This window comes from Dermacentor andersoni, chromosome 1, assembly GCF_023375885.2.
Source record: "Dermacentor andersoni chromosome 1, qqDerAnde1_hic_scaffold, whole genome shotgun sequence".
NCBI classification, from domain to species: domain Eukaryota; kingdom Metazoa; phylum Arthropoda; class Arachnida; order Ixodida; family Ixodidae; genus Dermacentor; species Dermacentor andersoni.
The window spans coordinates 358,862,225-358,884,290 of record NC_092814.1 but is presented as its reverse complement, the minus strand read 5'-3'; the positions used below and the strand labels follow the sequence as shown (position 1 = coordinate 358,884,290).

Below are 22,066 nucleotides of genomic sequence, written 5' to 3'. Positions count from 1 at the left end.
GTAAAGAGGCTTTCCATTCCTTCCTTGGCAAGTGGTCATTATGAAGCGCAGTACAACTCTGGTGACGGTCAGTCACTGAGGGGTGGTCGGGGAAAGCATCTGCAGCTTGTTCCTCAAATTACTCAGATGTGCACGGAAGATAGAGCAGCGTGTTTTCAATTGTATTACAGTATTCGGTTCATCCTGTTATAGCCGAGAATGTGTCGCATCTTACTGAGACCTATACGTTCAAATGACACTCAGTGGTCCATCCACTAGTCTCTCGCAAGTTTCTTACTATGACATCTTGCCTGCTCAGTCTTGTACAGAACATTGATCAGGGTTTGTTGCGTGCAGCCGCAATTTCAGTACGCAGTATGCAGCTTGGCTTGCTCACCCGAAAGTTGCAGCAGGCGCTTGTCAGGGCTGGATGTTGCCCCAGTAAGCTCTAGTTCACATGTCTCTCTTTGCAGTTTGTAAAGGATGCATGCTGCTAGCGATTCTTCAACACCTTCACATTCTGCAGACCGAAGTGCATCACGGAAATGGCCCCAGCCTGAAACCCTGATTTTGTGAATGTGGCACATTTTCGCCCCTACATCAAGTGTTATACTGGATAATGGTCGCTGCCTCTTGGGACAGAGTCGCACTGACACTCTGGATGAAGGCTACAGTTGCCCATGCTGGTTTTAATGGAGGGTGTGGCAGGTGGGATAGTTGGTGTCATTTGTTCATTTGAGGTATGTGGTGTCTGCTTCGTCAAGGTGGTATCCTCTTGGCCGTATGTCTTTGCATCCCCAATGTGGGTGATGTGGATTGAGCTCACCTCGACTGAGTATTCTGTGCGCGGGAAAGCGAATTTGAAGATGTCAAACCCAAGTGAAATCACCTCGGCTGCGGTGCCTGGTTTTGGGACGGCTTCCTTTCACTGCCTTAGCCTGCAGCACACTACCACAACTTTCTGATGCGACATTTGTTTATTCAAGCTGTTCTTTCCTTGTCTTAATTCAATAATAGCCAATTTTAGGAGCTGCAAATCAAGCTGACTTAAGAAGACTGCCGATTTTTTAGCTACTTCTAGTAGCTTATCGCTTGGTTAATTTGCTAGTTGGGCATGACATGCTTCGTGCTTAAAAAATGAACTGTTTAAGGAATTCTTGGGGTAATATTAGGACAGGCCACTCTGAGTGATCACTGCTTTTGTCGCAAAATGTGGCAATCAGCTAGGCAGATGCTGTCACAGCAGCGTAGTGTTTAGGTTGTACGAGTATAGGAAAAACAAAATTGGAGTTGTGAAGTTCAAAGCCCTATTTTTACACCCTCTCTTTATACTGCTGAAATTAGATAGCCTCAGATTAGTGGACGCAATCAGCATGCGTAAACAAGAACCCTGTTTGGGTATTTCTGGGACCCATGTGGTTTGCATAACCAAGCAGCACACGAGTCGCTTGCATACTCTTATCCAATACTATTAGTTTCATTGTAAAGCAACCAATATCGCAGTAAGTCTGATCAACCTGCATCAATATGCTAGCAATTTTTAAGCACTTAGGGTGTGTCGGTTGAGTGTTTTTGAAGCACTTCACCACACCCTTAACCACTAGACTTGTGCTTTCCATTATTACTTGCTTATCAACTCTTGAGGTGTTTACATTGTTTTTCTGTGCTGTAAGATTAGTTTGACAGTCCTAATAAAATTGTTAAAGTGAAGGTCTGGGCTGTTGTATTGGCCATGTCATTCTAAAACTGTTAGGTCTGACACTGTCAAAGCAGTTGGCAACTTTAATAAGCTTCACCTCACTACATATATGTATTGCGGCGGGACCATTCAGCATGTGGAAATAAAAATACTGGCAAATAAGAGAGTTCGAGAGCACCTGAGATTATAGTAAAGCAGGCGGGGCAGTATCTTCAGGGTAAGGGGGCATCAAAGCTGGAACTAGGGTTACCATACATCCCGTCACTGCAATACACTGTTTGCTTCATCGCATTAAACAAAAGTGTTGCGGTGAAGTTATTGCAGACGCACATATACACATTAATTCGTCCCAATTCACACAGAACCTTGCGTCCCACTGCTAAAACTAAGAGCAAGAAAAATGGGCAGAGATGCAGCTGAACATAACGACACAGAATTAAGCTCCACCTCACCGTGTTTATCGCGCCCTTAGTGCGAATAATATTAAACATCTACTCTGCATTTTAGTTTGTGGAATTCTGGCAGACCATGTGATGTCACTTAAGCTCCGCTAAGTTCACAGCACTACGCGATAATTGTAGTAAAGCCCACAATAAAAGTAAATCACATGAAGTCACGGGTGGCGCACTAGCGCTGAACACGATTGAAAACATGCGCTGCCCCATTTCAAGGACGCGTGAACAGTTATGAGCAAACACCACCTTAAGCATTATATTACGTAACGTAAGTCGTGGCGAAGAACACGTGCAATACCTCCGCCTACGACGTCCGTAAGTGAAGGTGCATGTGCGATGTGATGACGCTGCTGCACAGCGCCGGTTCGCAAACTGCATTGCCGAGGCGCTACGCCACTTGAATATTTCGATCGTCAGCACCACTGAATTCTTCAGGAATACGGGTCTCGCACAACCAGAGTTCACCGAGACCAAAAGCCGACATGCCACACCACTCCTACTGCACGACTTTTCGCCAACAAATACTGAACCCACTGCGGAGACATTATACGACCCGCGGTCGGCGTGGGCCGAAGATTCAACGCGCCACAAAGCAACTTAGGCGCCATGGTATCACTTGGCGCCATCATCGCGCCTTCTCAAAAGTCTCTAAATTATCCTGTCCCTAGGCACCTAGGATCAGGTCACGTGAGGGATTTTTGTACGACATTTAGACGCACGCCGGAAAACGGAAAACAGATGCTGCACAAGCGCAAGAAGTGCAGAAACGCAGACATTTAAGCAAATTTATGATAAGGCAAATGCGGTCTTCATTGCAAATTCACTGTTTTATTTTTCCCAGAGCACCAAAAAATCACGAAAAGAACAACACAAAAATAGCGCCGCGCCATAAACACGCTAAGCAATGGCATGCATTCAGGCGTTCAGTATTATTAGTTACAGCTCATGATAATTTCGCTTAACACCACACAATGCACTAAACGGAAAACTACAAAAATTTCAGGACAAAGTCTAACACAAGAGATGGCGGTTGGTACAAAATCTAGTACGATATATAGACATAAAAAGTATGCTATGATTAAGCATCACGAGCTTATTGAGAAGTGGAACTGCTTGGTCCGTACAAAATGTCAGAGCTGAAACGGTACAAAAATTCTTGGCCCGGTTTAAAATCATTGCAGCAGCCTCCGTTCCTGGTCAGGCCAAACTTCACGTGGAGGAGCGCTACCAATGTCTCGTTCGAGTCTATTTCGAAGGTCGGTTTTAATGAGCGAGACCTGGTTGAACACTCGTTCGACGGCGCCATTTGATAAGGGGTATGTGGTGGTAGCAAAGACGGGAGGGGGTTTTGGAGTTGTATAGGGAACGGATATATATATATATATATATATATATATATATATATATATATATATATATATATGTATATATATATATATATATATATATATATATATATATATATATATATATGTATAGAGAGAGAGAGAGAGAGAGAAAATTATCAGTCATAGCACTCGTAGTACAGCCCTCTGGCCCGTTCTCTTTTCAGTCATATTAGGGTTATAATTAGACAAAGGTATTTCGCTCTCGTGAGCAGCACTCCTTGGGATAGTTACTCGTGCAAGCTTCCCACGCTAAGCGTGCCGCGCTCGCCTCACACCTGCTTAAGCTTTTCCTAGTCTGTAGAGCCGCTCGAGTTCGCTCGATTCAAACTAAATGATGTCCGCGCAACCTTGGGAGATCAGAACGCACGTGATGTGCGCCCGGCCGGCTGAGAAAGGGGCTTTGTACCGGCCACATAGCTCCATGTCTCAGTAAGGTGCCTGGTGTAGTCTCGTGCGGACGCCATCCTCTCGGTAAGCGCGGAGACTATCTTACATTCCCTTATCTTTTAAAATGTTCAATACTTAGAAGCATTTCTCTCGGAAACCATACTTAGTTAAACGGCATTTTCCATGTTTGAATAATTTCTGTTGTCGTATATGAGTGCTGATTGCCATGTTATCTGTTGTTAACGTAACTTTTTCTAAAGTCTCTAAATTTATTAAGACAGGTTTTCGCGTGCTGGCCATGGCCACGCACGTTTATATCTCCTTCCGTTTCTCTACCGCGGGTGTACTTTAGAACCACGGCGCTGCAATTATGCTTGAGTAATTTTCCTGTTATTTCTTTTTTTTCCTCCCTTAAACTCGTTCTCTGAACTACTACACGCAGAAACAAATGAACAGCGCTCGCATTCGATCCCATAAATGAATATATATATATATATATATATATATATATATATATATATATATATATATATATCAGGTTTCTCCAGTTGAGTGCCATCTGTGCGGTGTAACCGAGCTCAGATTGGTCGACCTTGACTGATCGAAGAAGGCACCACTGTAGGTTAAATGAGGCGTACAACTCCTGCGGTGGCGAAGAGGTAGAGTATCCGCCTCGCGTGCAAGAGGACCGTGGTTCGAATCCCGGTGCCGCGCAATTTTCCACCGGATAAAACAAAAATCCGCGTGTTGATAAAATTGCATAAACAGGCCTGGAGTGCGGCCTGTTTCCGGTGACCTGAACAGGTAACGCACTCTCTCACCAGAGCAGGATTGGCCACCCTGGTGCAGTACTTGGCCACAACCTCCTATATGAATACAACAATCAAACCCCGGCCCTCAGTCCCCAGCAGCCGCGAAGCAACTGCCCACGGCGGCGGTCAGACCTGTGACGCAGCAGAGGGTGCTAAGAATCCCTGGCTCCGGACAGGCCGCAATTGGAATCTGAACCTGGCGACGTTGAACGTTATCTAATGAGGCGAGTCTAGCAGTGTTATTGGAGGAATTAGAGGGTAGTAAATGGGATATAATAGGGCTCTGAGGCTAGGAGGACAAAAGAAGCATATACAATGCTAAAAAGCGGGCACGTACTGTGCTACCGGCGCTTAGCGGAGAGACGAGAACTAGGAATCGGATTCCTGATTAATGAGGATATAGCTAGTAACATACAGGAATTCTATAGCATTAACGAGAGGGTGGCAGGTCTTGTTGTGAAACTTAATAAGAGGTAAAAATGTAACGTCGTACAGGTCTACGCCTCTACACCCAGTCATGATGACCAGGAAGTCGAAAGCTTCTATGAAGACCTGGAATCGGCGATGGGTAAAGTCAAAACAATATACACTATACTGATTGGCGACTTCAATGCCAGTGTAGGCAAGAAGCAGGCTGGAGACAAGTCAGTGGGGGAATATGGCATAGACTTTAGGAATAGCAGGGAAGAGTTATTAGTAGAGTTTGCAGAACAGAATAATATGCGGATAATGAATAACTTCTTCCGCAAGCGGGTTAGCCCGAAAGTGGACGTGGAGGAGCCCGAATGGCGAGACTAGAAATGAAATAGACCTCATACTCTGCGCTAACCCTGGCATCATACAAGATGTGGACGTGCTCGGCAAGGTGCGCTGCAGTGATCATAGGATGATAAGAACTCAAATTAGCCTAGACCTGAGGAGGGAACAGAAGCAACTGGTACATAAGAAGTCGATCAATGAGTTAGCGGTAAGAGGGAAAATAGAGGAATTCCAGATCAAGCTCCAGAGCAGGTATTCGGCCTTAACTCAGGAAGAGGACCTTAGTGTTGAAAATATGAACGACAATCTAATGGGCATCATTAAGGAGTGTGCAATAGAAGTTGGTGGTAACTCTGTTAGACAGGATGCTAGTAAGTTATCGCAGGAATCGAAAGATCTGATCAAGAAACGCCAATGTATAAAAGCCTCTAACCCTACAGCTAGAATAGAACTGGCAGAACTTTCGAAGTTAATCAACAAGCGTAAGACAGCGGACATAAGGAACTATAATATGGATAGAATTGAACAGGCTCTCAGGAACGGAGGAAGCCTAAAAGCAGTGAAGAAGAAACTAGGAATAGGCAAGAATCAGATGTGTGCGTTAAGAGACAGAGCCGGCAATATCGTTACTAATATGGATGAGATAGTTCAAGTGGCTGAAGAGTTTTATAGAGATTTATACAGTACCAGTAACACCCATGACGATAAGGTGAGAGAGAATAGGCTAGAGGAACTTGAAATCCCACAAGTAACACCGGAAGAGGTAAAGAACGCCTTGGGAGCTATGCAAAGGGGGAAGGCATCTGGGGAGGATCTGGTAACAGCAGATTTGTTGAAGGATGGTGGGAACACTGTCCTAGAAAGACTGGCCGCCCTATATACACAATGCCTCATGACCTCAAACGTACCGGAATCTTGGAAGAACGCTAACATAATCCTAATCCATAAGAAAGGGGACGCCAAAGACTTGAAAAATTATAGACCGATCAGCTTACTGTCCGTTGCCTACAAAGTATTTACTAAGGTAATCGCAAATAGAATTTAAAAAGGGACGGCCAGGCGCCGGCGCTTGATGCTCAAGTAGTTGGTGGTTGTACCAGTCTCTCTAATGCTCATGTCGCGAAAACTGCCAAATACATGTATCATGAACTATGTCAGGTAGTATCGCGCGACGTTCGACCGAGTGTCTCTACTATTACAATTTCATACAGAGGTGTTTGGGCTAGATAAATTGTTGCGACAGTGAGGAACCTCAATTTTACTGCTAATGACTTTAAAATATTAACTATCAGATAGCTTCAAGGTGGCTGCCACTGTTTCTCTGTCCACCAACGCATGACCACCACGTACAGTGGGCGAAGAAGGGGGCAATCCACGCACCACTCCACGAACAGGTTTCTACTGCCCATACTCAGCAGATAAGGTCTCGTGCCCCGGATAACTTGACTGCGCTCCGAGGGAGAGGATGCCTCCTTCGAACAGAACACGCCCTGAGAACGTACCTCGGCCATTCAAGCTCTGGTACCCGAGATATAAAAAAATAATAGCCAAATGGCTCGTCATCTAATTACTGACGCGCATGAATGGATTAAGGAGATCGATTCCCACTGTCCCTATCTACGGTCTAGCGAAACCACAGCCAAGGGAACCGGCTTAGCAAAATCAGCGGTGAAAGAAGTCCATGTTTAGCTTGACTCAACTTGACTCAATATGTTATGCCCATTTTATCGCGACAGCGTTAAGGGCCCCATGTTGCAGAAAATGCGGCGTCGGCATCCGCCGTGGGTGGCGTCGTCCGTCAGAAAAAATTATCCCGAACCGTAACCACGGAGGCCCTCGGCGTGGCGCAGGGGCGTTACTGAACTAATTGAAGTTCTAAAATGCGTCAGAAAATTTGAGATCTCCGACTCACACACCATCTACAGACATGATAGCGTCGGATTGTAATTTGAATATGCGAGAAAATAGTTTCAATATACGAGAAAACATAATTCTGCTAGGCGGAAACTCAAACACAAAGCTCTTTGTCCTTGCTTACGGGGTATGAGTCATTTATGAGTCACGGCTTGTAGCCTTTGCCTTACGGGGGTATAAGCCGTTGATCTGCCCCGCACAACCGCCGGGATCAGCCCACCATTGTTGTCTATCAAGCCTCGTGTCGCAGAACCTACGGTGTCGGTGTCGACGTCGACGGGGCTCGATAACGTTATCGCGTTCCACTCTTAAAGGCGTTAAGATGAAGCTTTATCTCGGGTGCTCCTATCTAAATACATGTAAAAGGAGAATTCACTTTTCTCGGCAACCACTGCACCAAATTTGGCGAGGCTTGTCGCACTTTAAATAAAACCCTAAAATCTAGTGACTGTTGTTTTCGATTTTGGTTTCCATCGTCAATGTTTTATTAAAAATAGGCAAAAATTGAAAATCGTCAAAAAACGAAACTATAAAGTTTACAACTCTGTCACTCAGCAATGAAAAATGATACCAAAATTCTGTGGAGTGCATCTAATAGTGTATCTAAAGCGAACAACATTAATATGTTACACATGAATTTCAAAAACTTTTGTAATATGGAAATACAGATTTTGCAGAACCTTCGTACACAACGTAACAAATTCACGTAAGATATGAAATGACATATCGAATTTGTCCGCTTTAAACGATCTAATGAGTACTGTTTACAGAACCGCGATACCTTTTCTTGATGCAGAGTTATTAAATTGTAAACTTCGTCCATCTATCTTTCTAAACTTTCGAATTTTTAAAGATATCTTTTAGAAACACAGGCCCTAAATTCAAATTCCGCTTCCAACTGTCACTAGAATTTAATTTTCTCTCAGTTGCAAGAAATTTCATTAATATCGGTATAGAGGTTATCTCAGAAAAACGTTTTTGCGTGTTAGATGTATTCCAATAGGCCAAGTCGGAGTTGGGCCAGAGCTAAAGCTGCCTCTTAAAGGCTGTTTCACATGGCGCGATTTTCAGCCCGCGACACAGCGAATTCCGTCGCTCAGCGACCGCCGCGACTTCGTGGGCTCTCCGCGACTGGATTCCAACAAGTTGGTCGCGCCGTCGATGAGTCGCAGCGATCGGCGCGATGCGGAAGGAAGGAAGGAAATAAACTTTATTCCAGGTCCCGCAGGCCACGAGAGCTTTGGGCTCTCATGGAGTGGGCGTCTCCCACGACGGAACCGGGAGGTTGAGTTTCCTGGCGGCGTCGTGGACCTGCTGGACGGCCCAGAGTTGGGGAGCGAGTTCTTCGCTCCGGATTGCTTCTTCAAACTTGCGCTTGTCCTGTTCGTAGTTTATGTGAGCTTGCAAGCACGGCCAGAGTAAATGATATACGTTAGGGGATCTATTGCAATTGGTGCAATAAGACTTGTCGTAGAGCTCAGTCATGTAATGGTGTAGTCTGTTTTGAGTGGGGTATGTGTCTGTTTGTAGCATTCTGAGTGTAACCGCTTGAGCTCGAGTGAGCGTGCGGTGTGGCGTGCTATACTCTCTACGTTGTAGGTAGTAGTGTTTAATGATTTCATTGTATGTAGTGGGGGCGTCCTTGTTCTCCGAGTGGTCGGGTGAAGCAGCGCGGTCTGTAAGCGCGCGCGCAGCCTCGTGTGCCGCCTCGTTAAGGTTGGGGACGTCGCCGATCTTTGGTCCTAAGTGTGCCGGGAGCCAGTATATGACGTGTTTCTTAATCTCTTTCATTGTTACATTTCTGAGAGCCTGTGCGCAGACCGTGCCCTTTTGGAAAGCTCTGATAGCGGCTATGGAGTCGCTGTAGATATGGCAAAGATTGTCATCGGTGCGCGCAACAGCGATCGCAACCTGTTCGGCCTGTTCAGGCTTCCTTGCGATTACCGGGGCTGCATGTCTTGTGAATCCGCGGCCGTCCACAACCGCCACTGCGAAAGCTTTGTTTCCCGCGTATGCAGCCGCGTCCACAAAAGCTGAGCGTTCGCGGTTCGCCGAGGCTTGGCTAAGGAGGAATTGTCCTCTCGCTTGTCGTCTGCCTTTGTTGTTTTCGGGGTGTACGTTTCTGGGCACAGGTCGTACCGTGATCTTGGCGCGGATGTCCCGTGGGAGGTCCGCAAAGTCTTTTTCTATGTTTCCTTGAGCAAAGCCTAGCTTCCCTAGGATCGTGAGCTCCGGAGGCGTCGTCGAAAGCCTAGCAAGCTGGGCGCGCTGCTGGGCTTCGGCAATTTCTTCCAGGGTGTTGTGCATGCCCAGGTGCTCCAGCTTCTCGTTGCTGGTGCTGGTCGGAATGCCGAGGGCTTGCTTGGTGACCTTTCTGATTTGGGCATTAAGTCTGTCTCTTTCGGATCGTGACCAATTGAGCACAATTGCCGCAACGTATGCGAAGTGACAGGTGACGAACGCGTGTATGAGTTTGATGAGATTATGTTCCTTGAGGCCCCTGTGTCTACTTGCAATTCTTCTGATGAGCCCGATAGCGTTGTTGGTCTTGGTGATGAGCTTCTGAACCGTAGAGGCATTGACGTCTTTAGTCTCTACGATTATACCCAGGACTCTGATTTTGTCGACGCACGGTATGGCGTGTCCCGAATTGGTTCGTACGGTTCGTGCGAGAGGGGCAATGTGTGACGAAACAAAGCGACTTCAAAATAGGTGCTGTCCAGTTTTACCGCGCGTTGGTAGCTCTGTGTGCAATGTCGTGCTCCAGTTGTAGCTACGTTTTAATAGGGCATACCCACCAGCGTTTCCGGTTTAGGAGCGCTTCATAAACATTTTTTTCTTCCGCTTACACAATTCGTTTAAAAGGAGGAGCTGCACGCTATCCAGGTCGGGAGAAGGATGCCGCTTCAACATAAGGCACGTACCCACTTGATCGCCACCGTCGTCAACCTCTTCATCACTACAAATTCCGCCAGCTGCTTATACGTGCACACTGAATAGTAGCTTGTTCGTCGGCAAAAGCAAATACTCATCTAGGAAAAAAAAAAAGTTGTGGCTTTCATAGGAACAACGCAACTAGAGTGTACTAAACGAAATCACCCCACCGACGCCGCACAAGCCGCACGCTCATATATATATATATATATATTAAATTATGGGGTTTTACGTGCCGAAACCACTTTCTGATTATGAGGCACGCCGTAGTGGAGGACTCCGGAAATTTCGACTACCTGGGGTTCTTTAACGTGCACCTAAATCTAAGTACACGGGTGTTTTCGCATTTCGCCTCCACCGAAATGCGGCCGCCGTGGCCGGGATTCGATCCCGCGACCTCGTGCTCAGCAGCCCAATACCATAGCCACTGAGCCACCACGGCGGGTTGATATCTATATATATATATATATATACACACACACACACACACACGCACACGCACACGCACACGCACACGCACACACACACGCACACGCACGCACACACACACACACACACACACACACACGCGCGCACACACACACACTTGCGGTGTTGTGCAGCGCCTCACTCAGTGTATCTGCAAGCTGTCTCAACGCTCTTAAAAAATGGTGTGCCTATTCTATTATCGAATAAAAATTGGAAAATTCAAATATTTGAATAGTTTCCATGTTGTTTTTATTTGACGATGCAGGCATGGATACTTCGTGAGCAGGAGGCAACCTTGCGCATCGCTGCGATGGAAATCGCGCTGCCGCAAACGCATGTGAAAGCTCCCTTTCGGACAGGCTGCAACGTAATTGTGTTCGACTTGTTTTACATGTTTGTAACACTTACTGACGACAAGCATGCTGCTGCACTTTTGGGTAGTGCATTAAGTGCTCGCACGTGTCTGTTGACGGCTTTCCGCGACTTCTTTAGCAGGTTGCAGATCTTGCGTTGTGGTAAGCCCTCGAGAAATAAATCGACTATTTGCTTCCTTTCCTCGACCGGCACTCGTGGCGGCATGCTTGCAGAAGACTGAGCGGCACTACGCAAAATGCACTTATACATATACGCCTTTCACAGTGTAAGGCTCTTCAAACAGCGTCTGTGTCCGCCAATAGGGAGACGCGATAACGCAGCGGAAATATCTAAACATAGCAGTGTGAAAAACTAGCAATGTGTAGCTATTTTTCGATCTTGACATTTTGCCGACAATAGCAGTCTGTGACGGGAACGTCCCGCTCCACAGAAAGTGCGGTGAATGATGTGTATCGCTGTTGTGATCGGCCGTTCACCCCGCGACAACCTCCGGTCTCGTATAACGCGATTATGGGAAACGGGCCGACGGCCTCGTCAAGGTCGTTCACAAATGGGATGTTGTAGGGCCACCACTGGAGTACCTCGGTCAGGAGTGCGCGATGCATTTTTTTGTTAGTTATTAGGAACGTATTACTTTTCATTTTAATAGTTTCGCGTCAAGCTCAGAGTTTTGTTGTATTGCTGTGTTGTACGATGCAGTTACGCGAATCAAAGTGCGAAGCAGGTTTTGCGACAGTTGTGACTCGGTTGCGCCGATTTTAGGTAGATAAGCATTGGAAGTTTGTAAAGACAAACCTTTGTTGGGTAATTCCATGCTTATAGAGTAGGTTACCACTGCAGAATTTAGATTTGCCGAAGCGTGTTAGGAAAGCATTTTTTAAAGGTCTTTACGCACAGATAGAGTGTAGCTCTCGTTTCTTTAGGTTTTAAATGCCACTCTACGAATTAATTTAGTTTAAAGTGGTCAGCAGGGCTCGGTACGTTTCGCATTAGAGGCGCTGGTACTGGCAGACGGCACTGACCGAACGAGCAACTCAGCACGCGACACTGATCCTTTTGACCATTTCGATCGCTGTGACGCGGCCCGTAGATCAAAAGGGCGCCTTTTTTTTTCGCTTTGGCGACTTGTGAATCACGCGCCGCGATGAATTTTTAGTTCGGAAGGACGGAGTTGAGGGCACGGGACACGTTACCGGGAGAAGGTCCCAATTCTTTCTTCGAATTTCGACCTAGCCGTACCGTGACCCAATTGACAGAGGTCTTGGGGCCGTTTTGAGGGGGAGGGACAAAGGTGGCTAAAAGTAGCCTACTCATGGGCTTGCCCGTTCCTTGGCTGACACGCATTTCAAATAATTGCCAGTTGTGACAGCTGTGAAGTCTGTCTGCTAGATGGTCGCCTACTGCAACAGAGTGACTCAGTCAAGCATATTTTCGAGTTTCGCTGCACAGCGGGGCAAGGAATTAACAAAACACGGTTGTCCTCAGCTGAGGCGTTTCAGTTTGGCAGGGCTGACTTGATTCATACTCTTGATTTATTCTTCTTTTTGGCATTTTCGTGAGCTATGCCGTTTGATAAGTGTTTATGCCTCGAGAAGGAGCATAAAGAGTTTTTTTATTGTCGTGTTCTAAACATTCTCCTTTTGTTTCTCGCTTGCCTCATAGCTGCGTGAGTTGCGCCTTATTGAGACACGGTTGAAACCAAATTGATCAAAACGTTAGCCACGCTACCATTTCAGCTTTATTTAGGGTCGTTTGCGCGGCGCTCCTCTATGGCTGCCTTTCTGGCGCTCGCTGGCTCTAACCTCGAAATTAGTTATGGGAGAGGCCATGATTACCTGGCATATCTCAAAGGGGGTTTGTGTGCTTGCCTTGTCGCTGCTCAGGTGCTGTGCGGATTTGATCGCTAAATGCCAGTTCCCAGCCTACGACCTGCAGCCAACCCTCCCTCCAAGATGGCCATTGCCCCTGGACGTGATCCTCCATGTGAGCCCGGGACTTCGAGCAGGAGCTGTGACTGCTGAGGGGCACCGATGAGCTGCCCGTTTGCCAGCTCTCTTCCTGCTGTTGCTGCTGTTGTTCCTGCTTGCTGCTGTTGCTGCGAACACAACAGCCCGAAGAGGGCTGTTGTGATCGGCCGTTCACCCAGCGACAACCTCCGCTCGCGGATAACTCCATTATGGGAAACGGGCCGACGGCCACGTCAAGGTCGTTCTCGAATGGGATGTTGTATGGCCACCACAAGAGTACCTCGGTCAGGAGAGGTTTGGGCAATTAGCAAGGATACAATCCTTCACCTGCCAGCCGCCAAAATTGGCACCTCCACGCCGAATAAGCGGTCATAGCAAAGATGCTGTCCTTCACCTGTCAGCCACCCAAATTGGCACGTCCACGCCGGCGACGCGATCAGTGCGAGGATACGGTCCTTCACCTGTCAGCCACCCAAATTGGCACGTCCACGCCGGAGACGCGATCAGTGCGAGGATACGGTCCTTCACCTGTCAGCCACCCAAATTGGCACGTCCACGCCGAAGACGGGGTCAGTGTGCTATCCCCCATCCCCTGTTTGTTCCCAGTGATGTGCGTGTGTTTCCGACAAAGCTCCCTTCGGAGGGAAAGGGCAACAAACTCCCGGATTGGTGGGACCTGAGGTCATCGGTTTCCTGACGCCAGATTGGGTGAGGAGACTGAACAATGACCACGCAGGGGATAAAAGGAGCGACGGGCGCTTGGAGAATCGGCTGCTACAACTTCTTGAACTTTTTCTGTACTACTTTGAATTTCCTTGTAAATATGTAATATAAGCTTGTTTGTAAAGCGTCCTGGATATCCGGGACCAGCCCCACGTTCCCTTACTCCTCCACGAGCAAAGCACATTCCACATTTTCGGACTCTCAGTCGCAACATCGCCCAGACAACCATGGTATAAGCACCAGCGGGGAAAGCAGTCGCTTCCGTAGTTGGAAAACAGCGCCGATGTCGTACCAAGGGGATCTAGGATGCCGTGCCGCTGCTTCGTCATCACCCCTCCTCGTGGCAGCGATCACAAATTACGATCATCGGCCCGCGTGCCGGTGCTCAGCGAGCGAGCAAGCAGGCCAGCGAAATAGGATAGACGGGCATGCACTCTGCGACACTCTCAACACCAGGCACCGGGCCGTCAGACTGCGCGCGCATGCGCACGACCACGTGCTCGCATGGTAGCTCCAAATTCATGAGTGCGACTGTACATCACGTTGTTGTTCGTATATGCTAGAAGAGGCTGGAATTGCGAATACCAGGCTCCGTTGTGAGCCTGCGCAGACATTCAGTCTTTTTTCAGGTCCCATGGCACGTAAATATTGGTGGCCGACTGTACGTGATAAAGAAGCCCAGTCAGTCGACATATAGGTACCCTGGACCGCAGCTTTCTACATTTAACAGCAGTGTTATTACGCACAACTTAGCGAGTGATGAAAGCAATATGGGAGGAACACGAGAGACGTTAAAAGCGACACCTTCATTCGCTTGTCACGAGGCAAGAGTGTCCGACACCTGGAAATGCCGAAGTGCGCATGCTGAGCATTGCTTTCGCACGTTTACGATCGAGATTAGAAGCGCGAACTAGGCTGAAGTTGAGCTTTACGAAGTATGGTGCATAACACGCAGGCGAGCGATAAAGCATGAGTCGTTGTTATTTGGAATGCCATATCTCATTTTCTTCCCTATAGCGACCGGTGTCGGCGACGCTGCGGTGATAAAGGAAAGCGTCGTAGCGCCCCCTGTCCTGTGGATGTTGCCTATATAAAGCCACAGGGAGTCAAGAAGCCACTAAGAGTTTTTTTTCTCGAGCGCAGGATCAGTGTCTGAGGCCGCCACCATGCCGGACCCGGAACGAAGCCGGGTGCACTGTTTTCGCGACCACGCCGTCGCCGGCGCCAACTGGAGACAGACGCGGTTTGTCGACGAAGTGCCTAGTGCACGCGTGTGCGGCCTTTGCCGCATGATTCCAATGCGGACGGTGACGCTACCGTGCTCGCACGCTCTCTGCCCATCTTGCCACGCAGCCAGCTCTCGAGATGGTGTCGGGCTGTGTCCCTTGGATCAACATCCGTTTGAGGAAGCGGAGAGCCTTTCTGTTGTCTTCCCCGCCAAGAAAGTGGAAAGCTTGAAGGCGAGTAAAAAACAAAAATGTATTTGGCGTTTTGGAAACGCCCTTCATTTGCACCACTGCCTATTAGCAGTCTTAATGAAAAGACCGGATGTTTTAATTTTATAATTGGAAATTACTGATGTCGCTTCACATAATATTCCTGATTAGCGTCTCCTTAATGTTTACGTAGTGGCAGGTACACTGGCACATGATGCCAATCCTTAATATTACTGTACTCACTCACCTATACGCATCGGACGGGATGTGGAAGTAGGTTCCAAATGTCTGCAACGATGACGCGCCGTGTCTGCATGATGCTATTAATTTCTTGTTTCGCTGTACATATTGGCCGTGACGTCCGGTAGTGAGCGCTGCACAAGGCATACCTGGAATTCCAAGTTACTTGTGCCTTCCACCAGCGTGTGGCTTGGCATGTACAGTGATGTGGCCCAGAGTTGCCACTAGTTGCATTTCCATGCCTAATGCCACACGCAGCCTCGCGAAATTCGTTTGACCGCTTCGACTGTTTACCAACTCATCCGCTCATTGCCGCGTCCACTTCTCCGCCCATCCGGCTTTCGTGCGTCCAGGGATGCTTTTTTCCAAGGACAGCGAGGCACTGAGTATCAGATCACTAAGCGGGGGATGTGTTCAGCCTCCTGCCCTTACTATACTACTTACTTACCCTTACTATACGCTGCCAGATTTAAGAAAACACTTCCTGCATTTGGTATGAGCGAGGAACTTAAACAAAATTAAAATGGCTACTACGAAGTCCAATACTTCTACGCCTGATGAAAATATGACGGTTACGGTGTGACCAATGATCGCCGCAGGTTGTTTTTCGGTTGCGGGAATTCCAGCGTCCCTGTTTGGAGCAACGGCGGACTAGCAGAATGCTAATTAGTCGTTGACTTATTCTTTAAACCGCTGTTATATTTTTTAAAGCAGATGGCTTTCTTTGGTTGTTTCCGAGGTTGGTGGTCGTAATCGGCAGAAAAAACGTTCGTTCGGGCTATACGCTTGCACCGATGTTGATGGCATTTGTTGCATTTAGACATATGCCATGTGTACTTACAGGCAGATTTTAGGCATACCTTTTATGTATATATCGTTACATCCTAACATAAAAAAAATTGGAACAATTAAGTTTAGAACTTTAACATTGCACTAAACACGGATGTTGCATTTCTGTAGCTGCATTTATGGAGGCATCGCAAGCGGACAAATGTATTATACAGCACGCTGATATATATTATTCGCTTCGTTCACTTCAAGTGGTCTAGCAGATGCCGTCGACGCAACGGCGATTTCTTTTAGTGCAGCGTTAGCTTTGTAAGCCTTCTGCCGTTTCTTCATTTGAACTGAAAGATTTCCGGCAATATTTTCTAAACACACACACACACACGGCTCTTAACCAAAATTATGGTTCATGCAGTCCGAGGAATTAGGTCTTTTATTTTAAATTCTGCGCCTTTTCCTTCCCACCGGTTCAACGGTCGTCTCACGAGAGCATTTATGCGCTTTATCTTTCTTTGGGTAGGGCTGTCACAGTTGGCTCCAAGGGAAAGCATCCTCTTACAGACAACACGTTCTCTTTGTTTTCTGCCGTTACGCGTGCTCGCTTATTTCGGCGTTATGAGGTGCTGATGTGCTGTGCGGCTGAAGCTTCCACGCTATGAAAAGTTGGAATGCGATTCAACCTCCACTTAAGTCGATGAAATAGTCTTCCTAAGCGATTAGAGGGCGACCTAGGGCGGCGCGCTCTGTCGCGTCACTCCTCGCGTGAGGGAAGTGGGAAGGGCGTCGGACTCCTTTGATTATTGCACTATCTTCTGGATCGGCCCACATTTGGACATATCATGACGTGTTAAATTATTTGTAAGATTCAACATGTCAAAACTACGATCCGATTATGCGGCACGCCGTCATGGGGGCAGAGCGTCCGTGGCGTAAGGTTACAGTATCTGGCTTCTGTGCTAGATGTGCTCTGTTCGAACCCGGCCGTTGGACAAATTATTGATGCGCGGGCATCACATGGCTCATTGAGCGAAGAAGCCGGCGTCCGTAGCAGCGAAACGGCACCTAAACTCTCATTTGCTCGTCATTACTCTAATTGTACCAATCACTATTCGCAGGGTGCATACGGTACAGCATGCCGGCGCTATCAAACGTGGGATTTAGCTGTGTGCGCGCGCTGGAGAGCATTCAAGCTCAAGCACTGCGCGCATGTTTGTGCCTCCCACGATGCACGTCAACCAATGGAACAATAGCGGAAGCTCGTGCTTGCCCTATTGGGGTATACTTGCTCTGCGAGCCTCTTCGAATGTACCTTCGCGTGTTGACCTGACACAGGCACCGTCCTCTGTCATCGCTCCCTGCCACCCACCCAGGTTCCAGCTTTTCAAGGACTATATCACGTCATCGGAGTGTTCTGCCGTCAAGATTTTCTCCCGCCTGTATTCCGAGAATACCCCCGTGGGTTCTGCCTAAACCTTTCGTTACGTTACAGATCCCTGGAATTACTAAAAGTTCATCCGTTGCATCTATTCGCCTCAAGCAATTTAACGTGTTGGACATTTCTGCAGAGTACGGAGATATTGTACACGTGTATACCGATAGCTCTGTCACACCATATACCTCGACTGCAGCCTTCGTCATTCCACATATCTGATCATCGCTTGGCGGTTTAAACTAGACCATGGATCAACATCAACTGCCGAAGAACGTGTTGCTATCCAGGAGGCACTTCGATTTCTCTCCGAGGAGTCTCCTCACCCATGGTCAATATTCTGCGATTGCAAGCCCGCTCTTCAAACGCTTGACTGTTCTCAGACGTGGCCCGTATTATTCCATGGCTATAGAAATTACAGAGCATCTCGACCACGCAACTAGAAATGGCCACAATGTCACCTTTCAGTGGATACCTTCACACTGTCGCGTGATAAAGAACGAACAGACAGACGCTGAAGCGAAAACTGCTTTAGATAATGCCTCTGAAGTGCGCATTCCGTTCTCACAGACACAAACGCCCTACTTCGTCGCGTAATACGCAACCGTACGTTGGAACACTGGACCCAACCAGATCGACGACACTAGCGAGTACACAAATGGGACCAAGCAATGAAGTTTCGTATGCCTCACAAGCTCAAAAGAAGCCAAACGAGCATGGTGCACCGGATTCGCCTTGGTGTCGCATTCACCAACCGTTCGAAATGATAGGTGGCAGTGATACTAGCCAAAACTGTGAATACTGTGAGGTCCCAGAAACACTTGATCATATATTTTGCGTGTGTCCCGCGTACGCGCAAGAACGACAGCAACTGGTCTCTTCCATCCATGACATCCATGAGAGGTCACTATCAGACGAGTTTCTTTTAGGTCCTTGGCCTAACTCAATCAGCGCAGCCCTGATAACAAGTGCCGCTATAGCTTTTCTCCAAGCCACTGGGCTGGACGCACGGCTTTAGAGATGCTACAGCTCTGTGAATTTGTATATACGAATCTCTTCCTTGTACCATCATCAGCCCTTTGCCTCCATGTCCCTTTTCCTCAGTGCAGAGTAGCAGGCCAGAGCAAGTTATAGCTCAGGTCGACCTTTCTGTAAATAAATTTCTCTTCTAAACTGCAGTAAACATATACTGGCCGCGTAAACGCCCGTGGCGTCACGTGCGCAGACACGCATGGACAGAAAACTCGATATCCAGGAGCAACATCGGCTAGAACTACAGGGTCTTGTCGGCGTTGCCGTCTCGCGTCGACTTCGCTTGCGGTGTGCTCGCAGCGGGCACGGCGTGCGTCCGCTTCGCGCTTTCGAACTGCGGGGTTTCGTCGGCGTTGTCGCTGTGCCTCGGCATCGTGTTCCCGTTGCAACGCGTCTGGGCGGCGTTGAGCTACATGCAGCCTGCGCCGTACACCCGTTCCTGCTTGTGGACCACGTGGAGTGGCCTTGGAGCGTATGCGGGCTCTCCTTGCTCCAGTGCGATGAGCGTTTTTGCGGTCGACTCTCGACTGGCGTTGTGACAGTTAACAAGCGCGGCCGTGTTTGCACGAAGTTATGTTTGGAGCGAAGCCTAGCTTCACTCCAGAAACCCTACACCGACAGCAACTATACCATGGCTCGCTGACGTCCAAGTCTAGGCGTCATCGGCGGTTGTGTCCGTAAGCGTACCTACAAATAATTCTCGCAATGTGAATAAAAATAACCAAAGTTACACTTTACATTTAGGAGTAGCATAAATTGAGTTTCTTGACATCGGGGCGTGTTCGGTTGTGCACGGCTTACAGACCAAGTATGGGGATATGTATCGAATATTGCGCACCGCGGTTCCGCTCAGACACAGGGGTCAGCCAACCAGCGAGAATAAAGAAGCCTTAGCGATACGAAAAAAATAAGACTGCAGATGTGTAAGCCAGCAGTCCTTAACGCTTTTACAAAATGCTATATCATTTTGTCGTATTCATCAAGAAACTTTATACGTACACATGTTTGAACGCCTAATAAGTTGTAGTGAGCATGACTTTCTTTTCTTTTTCGGCACATTTCTGTTCCTTTTTCTTTGTATCTCGTGCTTCTGTAGTACGTGCATTTTCCCTGATGTGTATTCCGCAAGTCTTGTCGTATAACCTCGGCTGTTGCTTGCGGTAGATTTAACATGTCCCTTTCTTTGTCTCTTAACAGTGCTAAATAGTCAACGCTAAGCCTCATGTGTAGCGAGTACAACCAGTGTAGGTACCACTGATGTCCGTGGAGTTGTAAAATGCTAAAACCCGGAATTTAATCCGGAACGAAACCCGGAACGTTAATGCAAAGTCATTCCTATAGATGGTCTCAAATGTTTCACCTCAATTCGTGCTTGTTTTGACGTTGTTTAGAGAGCAGCATTTCTCTGCCATGATGTCTCGTGAATGATGATAATGACGACGACTCTTGATTCGTAGACATCCCCTTAGATACGGGGCGGTGACAAATGGTCACCTAGCCTTCTTGAGTTAATCTGGTACACTATACATGCCTTTCATTCTAGCATGTTCTTGATGTTTGTAACCTAACAGATTGTGCAAACGTATTTTCTTTTCTGTCGTTTCAAGGTTTATTGCTGGAATGCAGCGCAAGGCTGCGAGTTCGTGGGCACTGTGGAAGGTCTGCTGCCGCACTACGAGAGCGCATGCACATTCCACACCGTGGAATGTTTCCGGTGCAACGAGGCAGTACTGCACAAAGACCTGCCAGGGCACTACGCGAACGGATGCAGCGCAGTTTCTTCTTCAGCCACCACAGACCATTCGTCCTTGGAGTCCACAGCAGCGAGAATTCGAGGCATGGCCATGGAAAACCTGAAGTTGGACTTGAGGGATCCGCATCGTGACCTGTCTGCAATTAGGAGCCAGATGAATGATCTCTCAGAGCGCGCCATCTGCCAGGAAGCCAGGTCCATTGAGCTCGCTCGCGAATTCAGGGAATCTGTGCAGAACCTGAAGGACGAGATGACTAAAATAGCGGCCGCCATCTCTATGACGGGGTCGCACCAGCTGCGGTCTGGGCGAGATCCATCAGACGAAGCCGGCACGTCGTCACCGCTACCGTTGCGCTTGGAAAAGGCGCTCATACTCCGAAAGTTGGAACACTTTGCCCACATGTCGCTCGACACGTTGGAACACTTGCGGCAAAACGCCACTCGGCATGGTCACCGCCCGGTGATCGCGTATTGCGAGCCTGTTGTCCATTCACTCGATAAATTTCGCCGTTTAACCAGTGCGGTGTCCACGGCACACGGGTTGGGTGAGCAACTTTCGAGGATTTGCTATAGCCTGATCCTCGAGAATGCTGGCGCAATTTTTCTCTGTGAACAGGAGGAGAGGAAGTTTGCCGACGTGACTGTGTCGCACACGCGGGACACTTACCTTACGCTCGTCGTCTGGAAGCGCACCTGTGAAGGACTTTCTGACCTCGTCGTGGATATAGAGTTTAACGGGCTTCTGGTGGGCTCTCGGTGCGTGCTTAATGATTGGTCCGTAAAGGTGCGACATTCGGGTGAAGAGCTTGTTTTCAACGGTCCATTTGAATGCGGTTGCATTTGCACCCGAGATTTAGAGACAATGATACATTTTCACCGCGATTTCACTATCCCGTTAGATTCCGTGAAGAATGCCTGCTTTCTTAAAGACGGAAATGTAATGCTCGAGATCCAGCTAGACTATTTACCGAATAAGGAGTGCATAGACTCGAGCAAATGATGCTCGTCAGCGCTGGGCATGCTTCGCGAAGCCAAATTCTCCTTGTTTCTTCCCGTCTTTGTAACTCCAAGTTGTTTGCGCCTTTACTCTTGTATAAATTAAACTTTACGGAGTTTCATGTTTTCTTGTTTTTTTTACTTCCTACTCACATTTTAAATCTTTCACTATTGTTTGGGCATCTCTCCCCTTTTCATTTGTTTACTACTAAGCGGGGCACCACAGGCAGCAGTTACTCCCGCCTGCAGATTTTACCCTTTAAAGCGCTTCTGCATATTTTCACATCTATTAATAGTGTGGTTTGTATATGTATATCTTGCAAGGCGATGTCGCAGTCTGATACTGTGATGTGTCACGCATTCAGTCTCAAATTGAAATTGTCCGAGTAACTAGGCCGTCATTGAGAAGTTTATCGAGACTGCTCACCAGCCAGCTCTTTGCATTTTTGACTGTGACAACCGGAGTGCGTACGTCGCCAGCGTCACACTCTATTAGAATCTTCTCGAGAATTCAGTGCGACTTGCAAAGAAAGG

General features: G+C 47.8%; 1 protein-coding gene across 1 annotated transcript; it reads left to right on the top strand.

Moving 5' to 3' along the window:
• The first annotated feature begins 14,975 nt into the window (after positions 1 to 14,975).
• On the top strand, positions 14,976 to 21,654 carry LOC126516411 (uncharacterized). Its single transcript, XM_050166524.3, has 2 exons — positions 14,976 to 15,320; positions 20,391 to 21,654. Exons 1-2 carry the CDS (start codon positions 15,027 to 15,029, stop codon positions 21,534 to 21,536), a joined length of 1,440 nt encoding a protein of 479 aa, XP_050022481.1. The 5' UTR covers positions 14,976 to 15,026; the 3' UTR covers positions 21,537 to 21,654.
• Positions 21,655 to 22,066: the final 412 nt, after the last annotated feature.

Coding starts and splice junctions, on each gene's coding strand:
- LOC126516411 (XM_050166524.3), top strand. CDS start 15,027: ATGCCGGACCCGGAACGAAGCCGGGTGCACTGTTTTCGCGACCACGCC. Junction 15,321..20,390: donor AGAAAGTGGAAAGCTTGAAG/GCGAGTAAAAAA, acceptor TGTCGTTTCAAG/GTTTATTGCTGGAATGCAGC.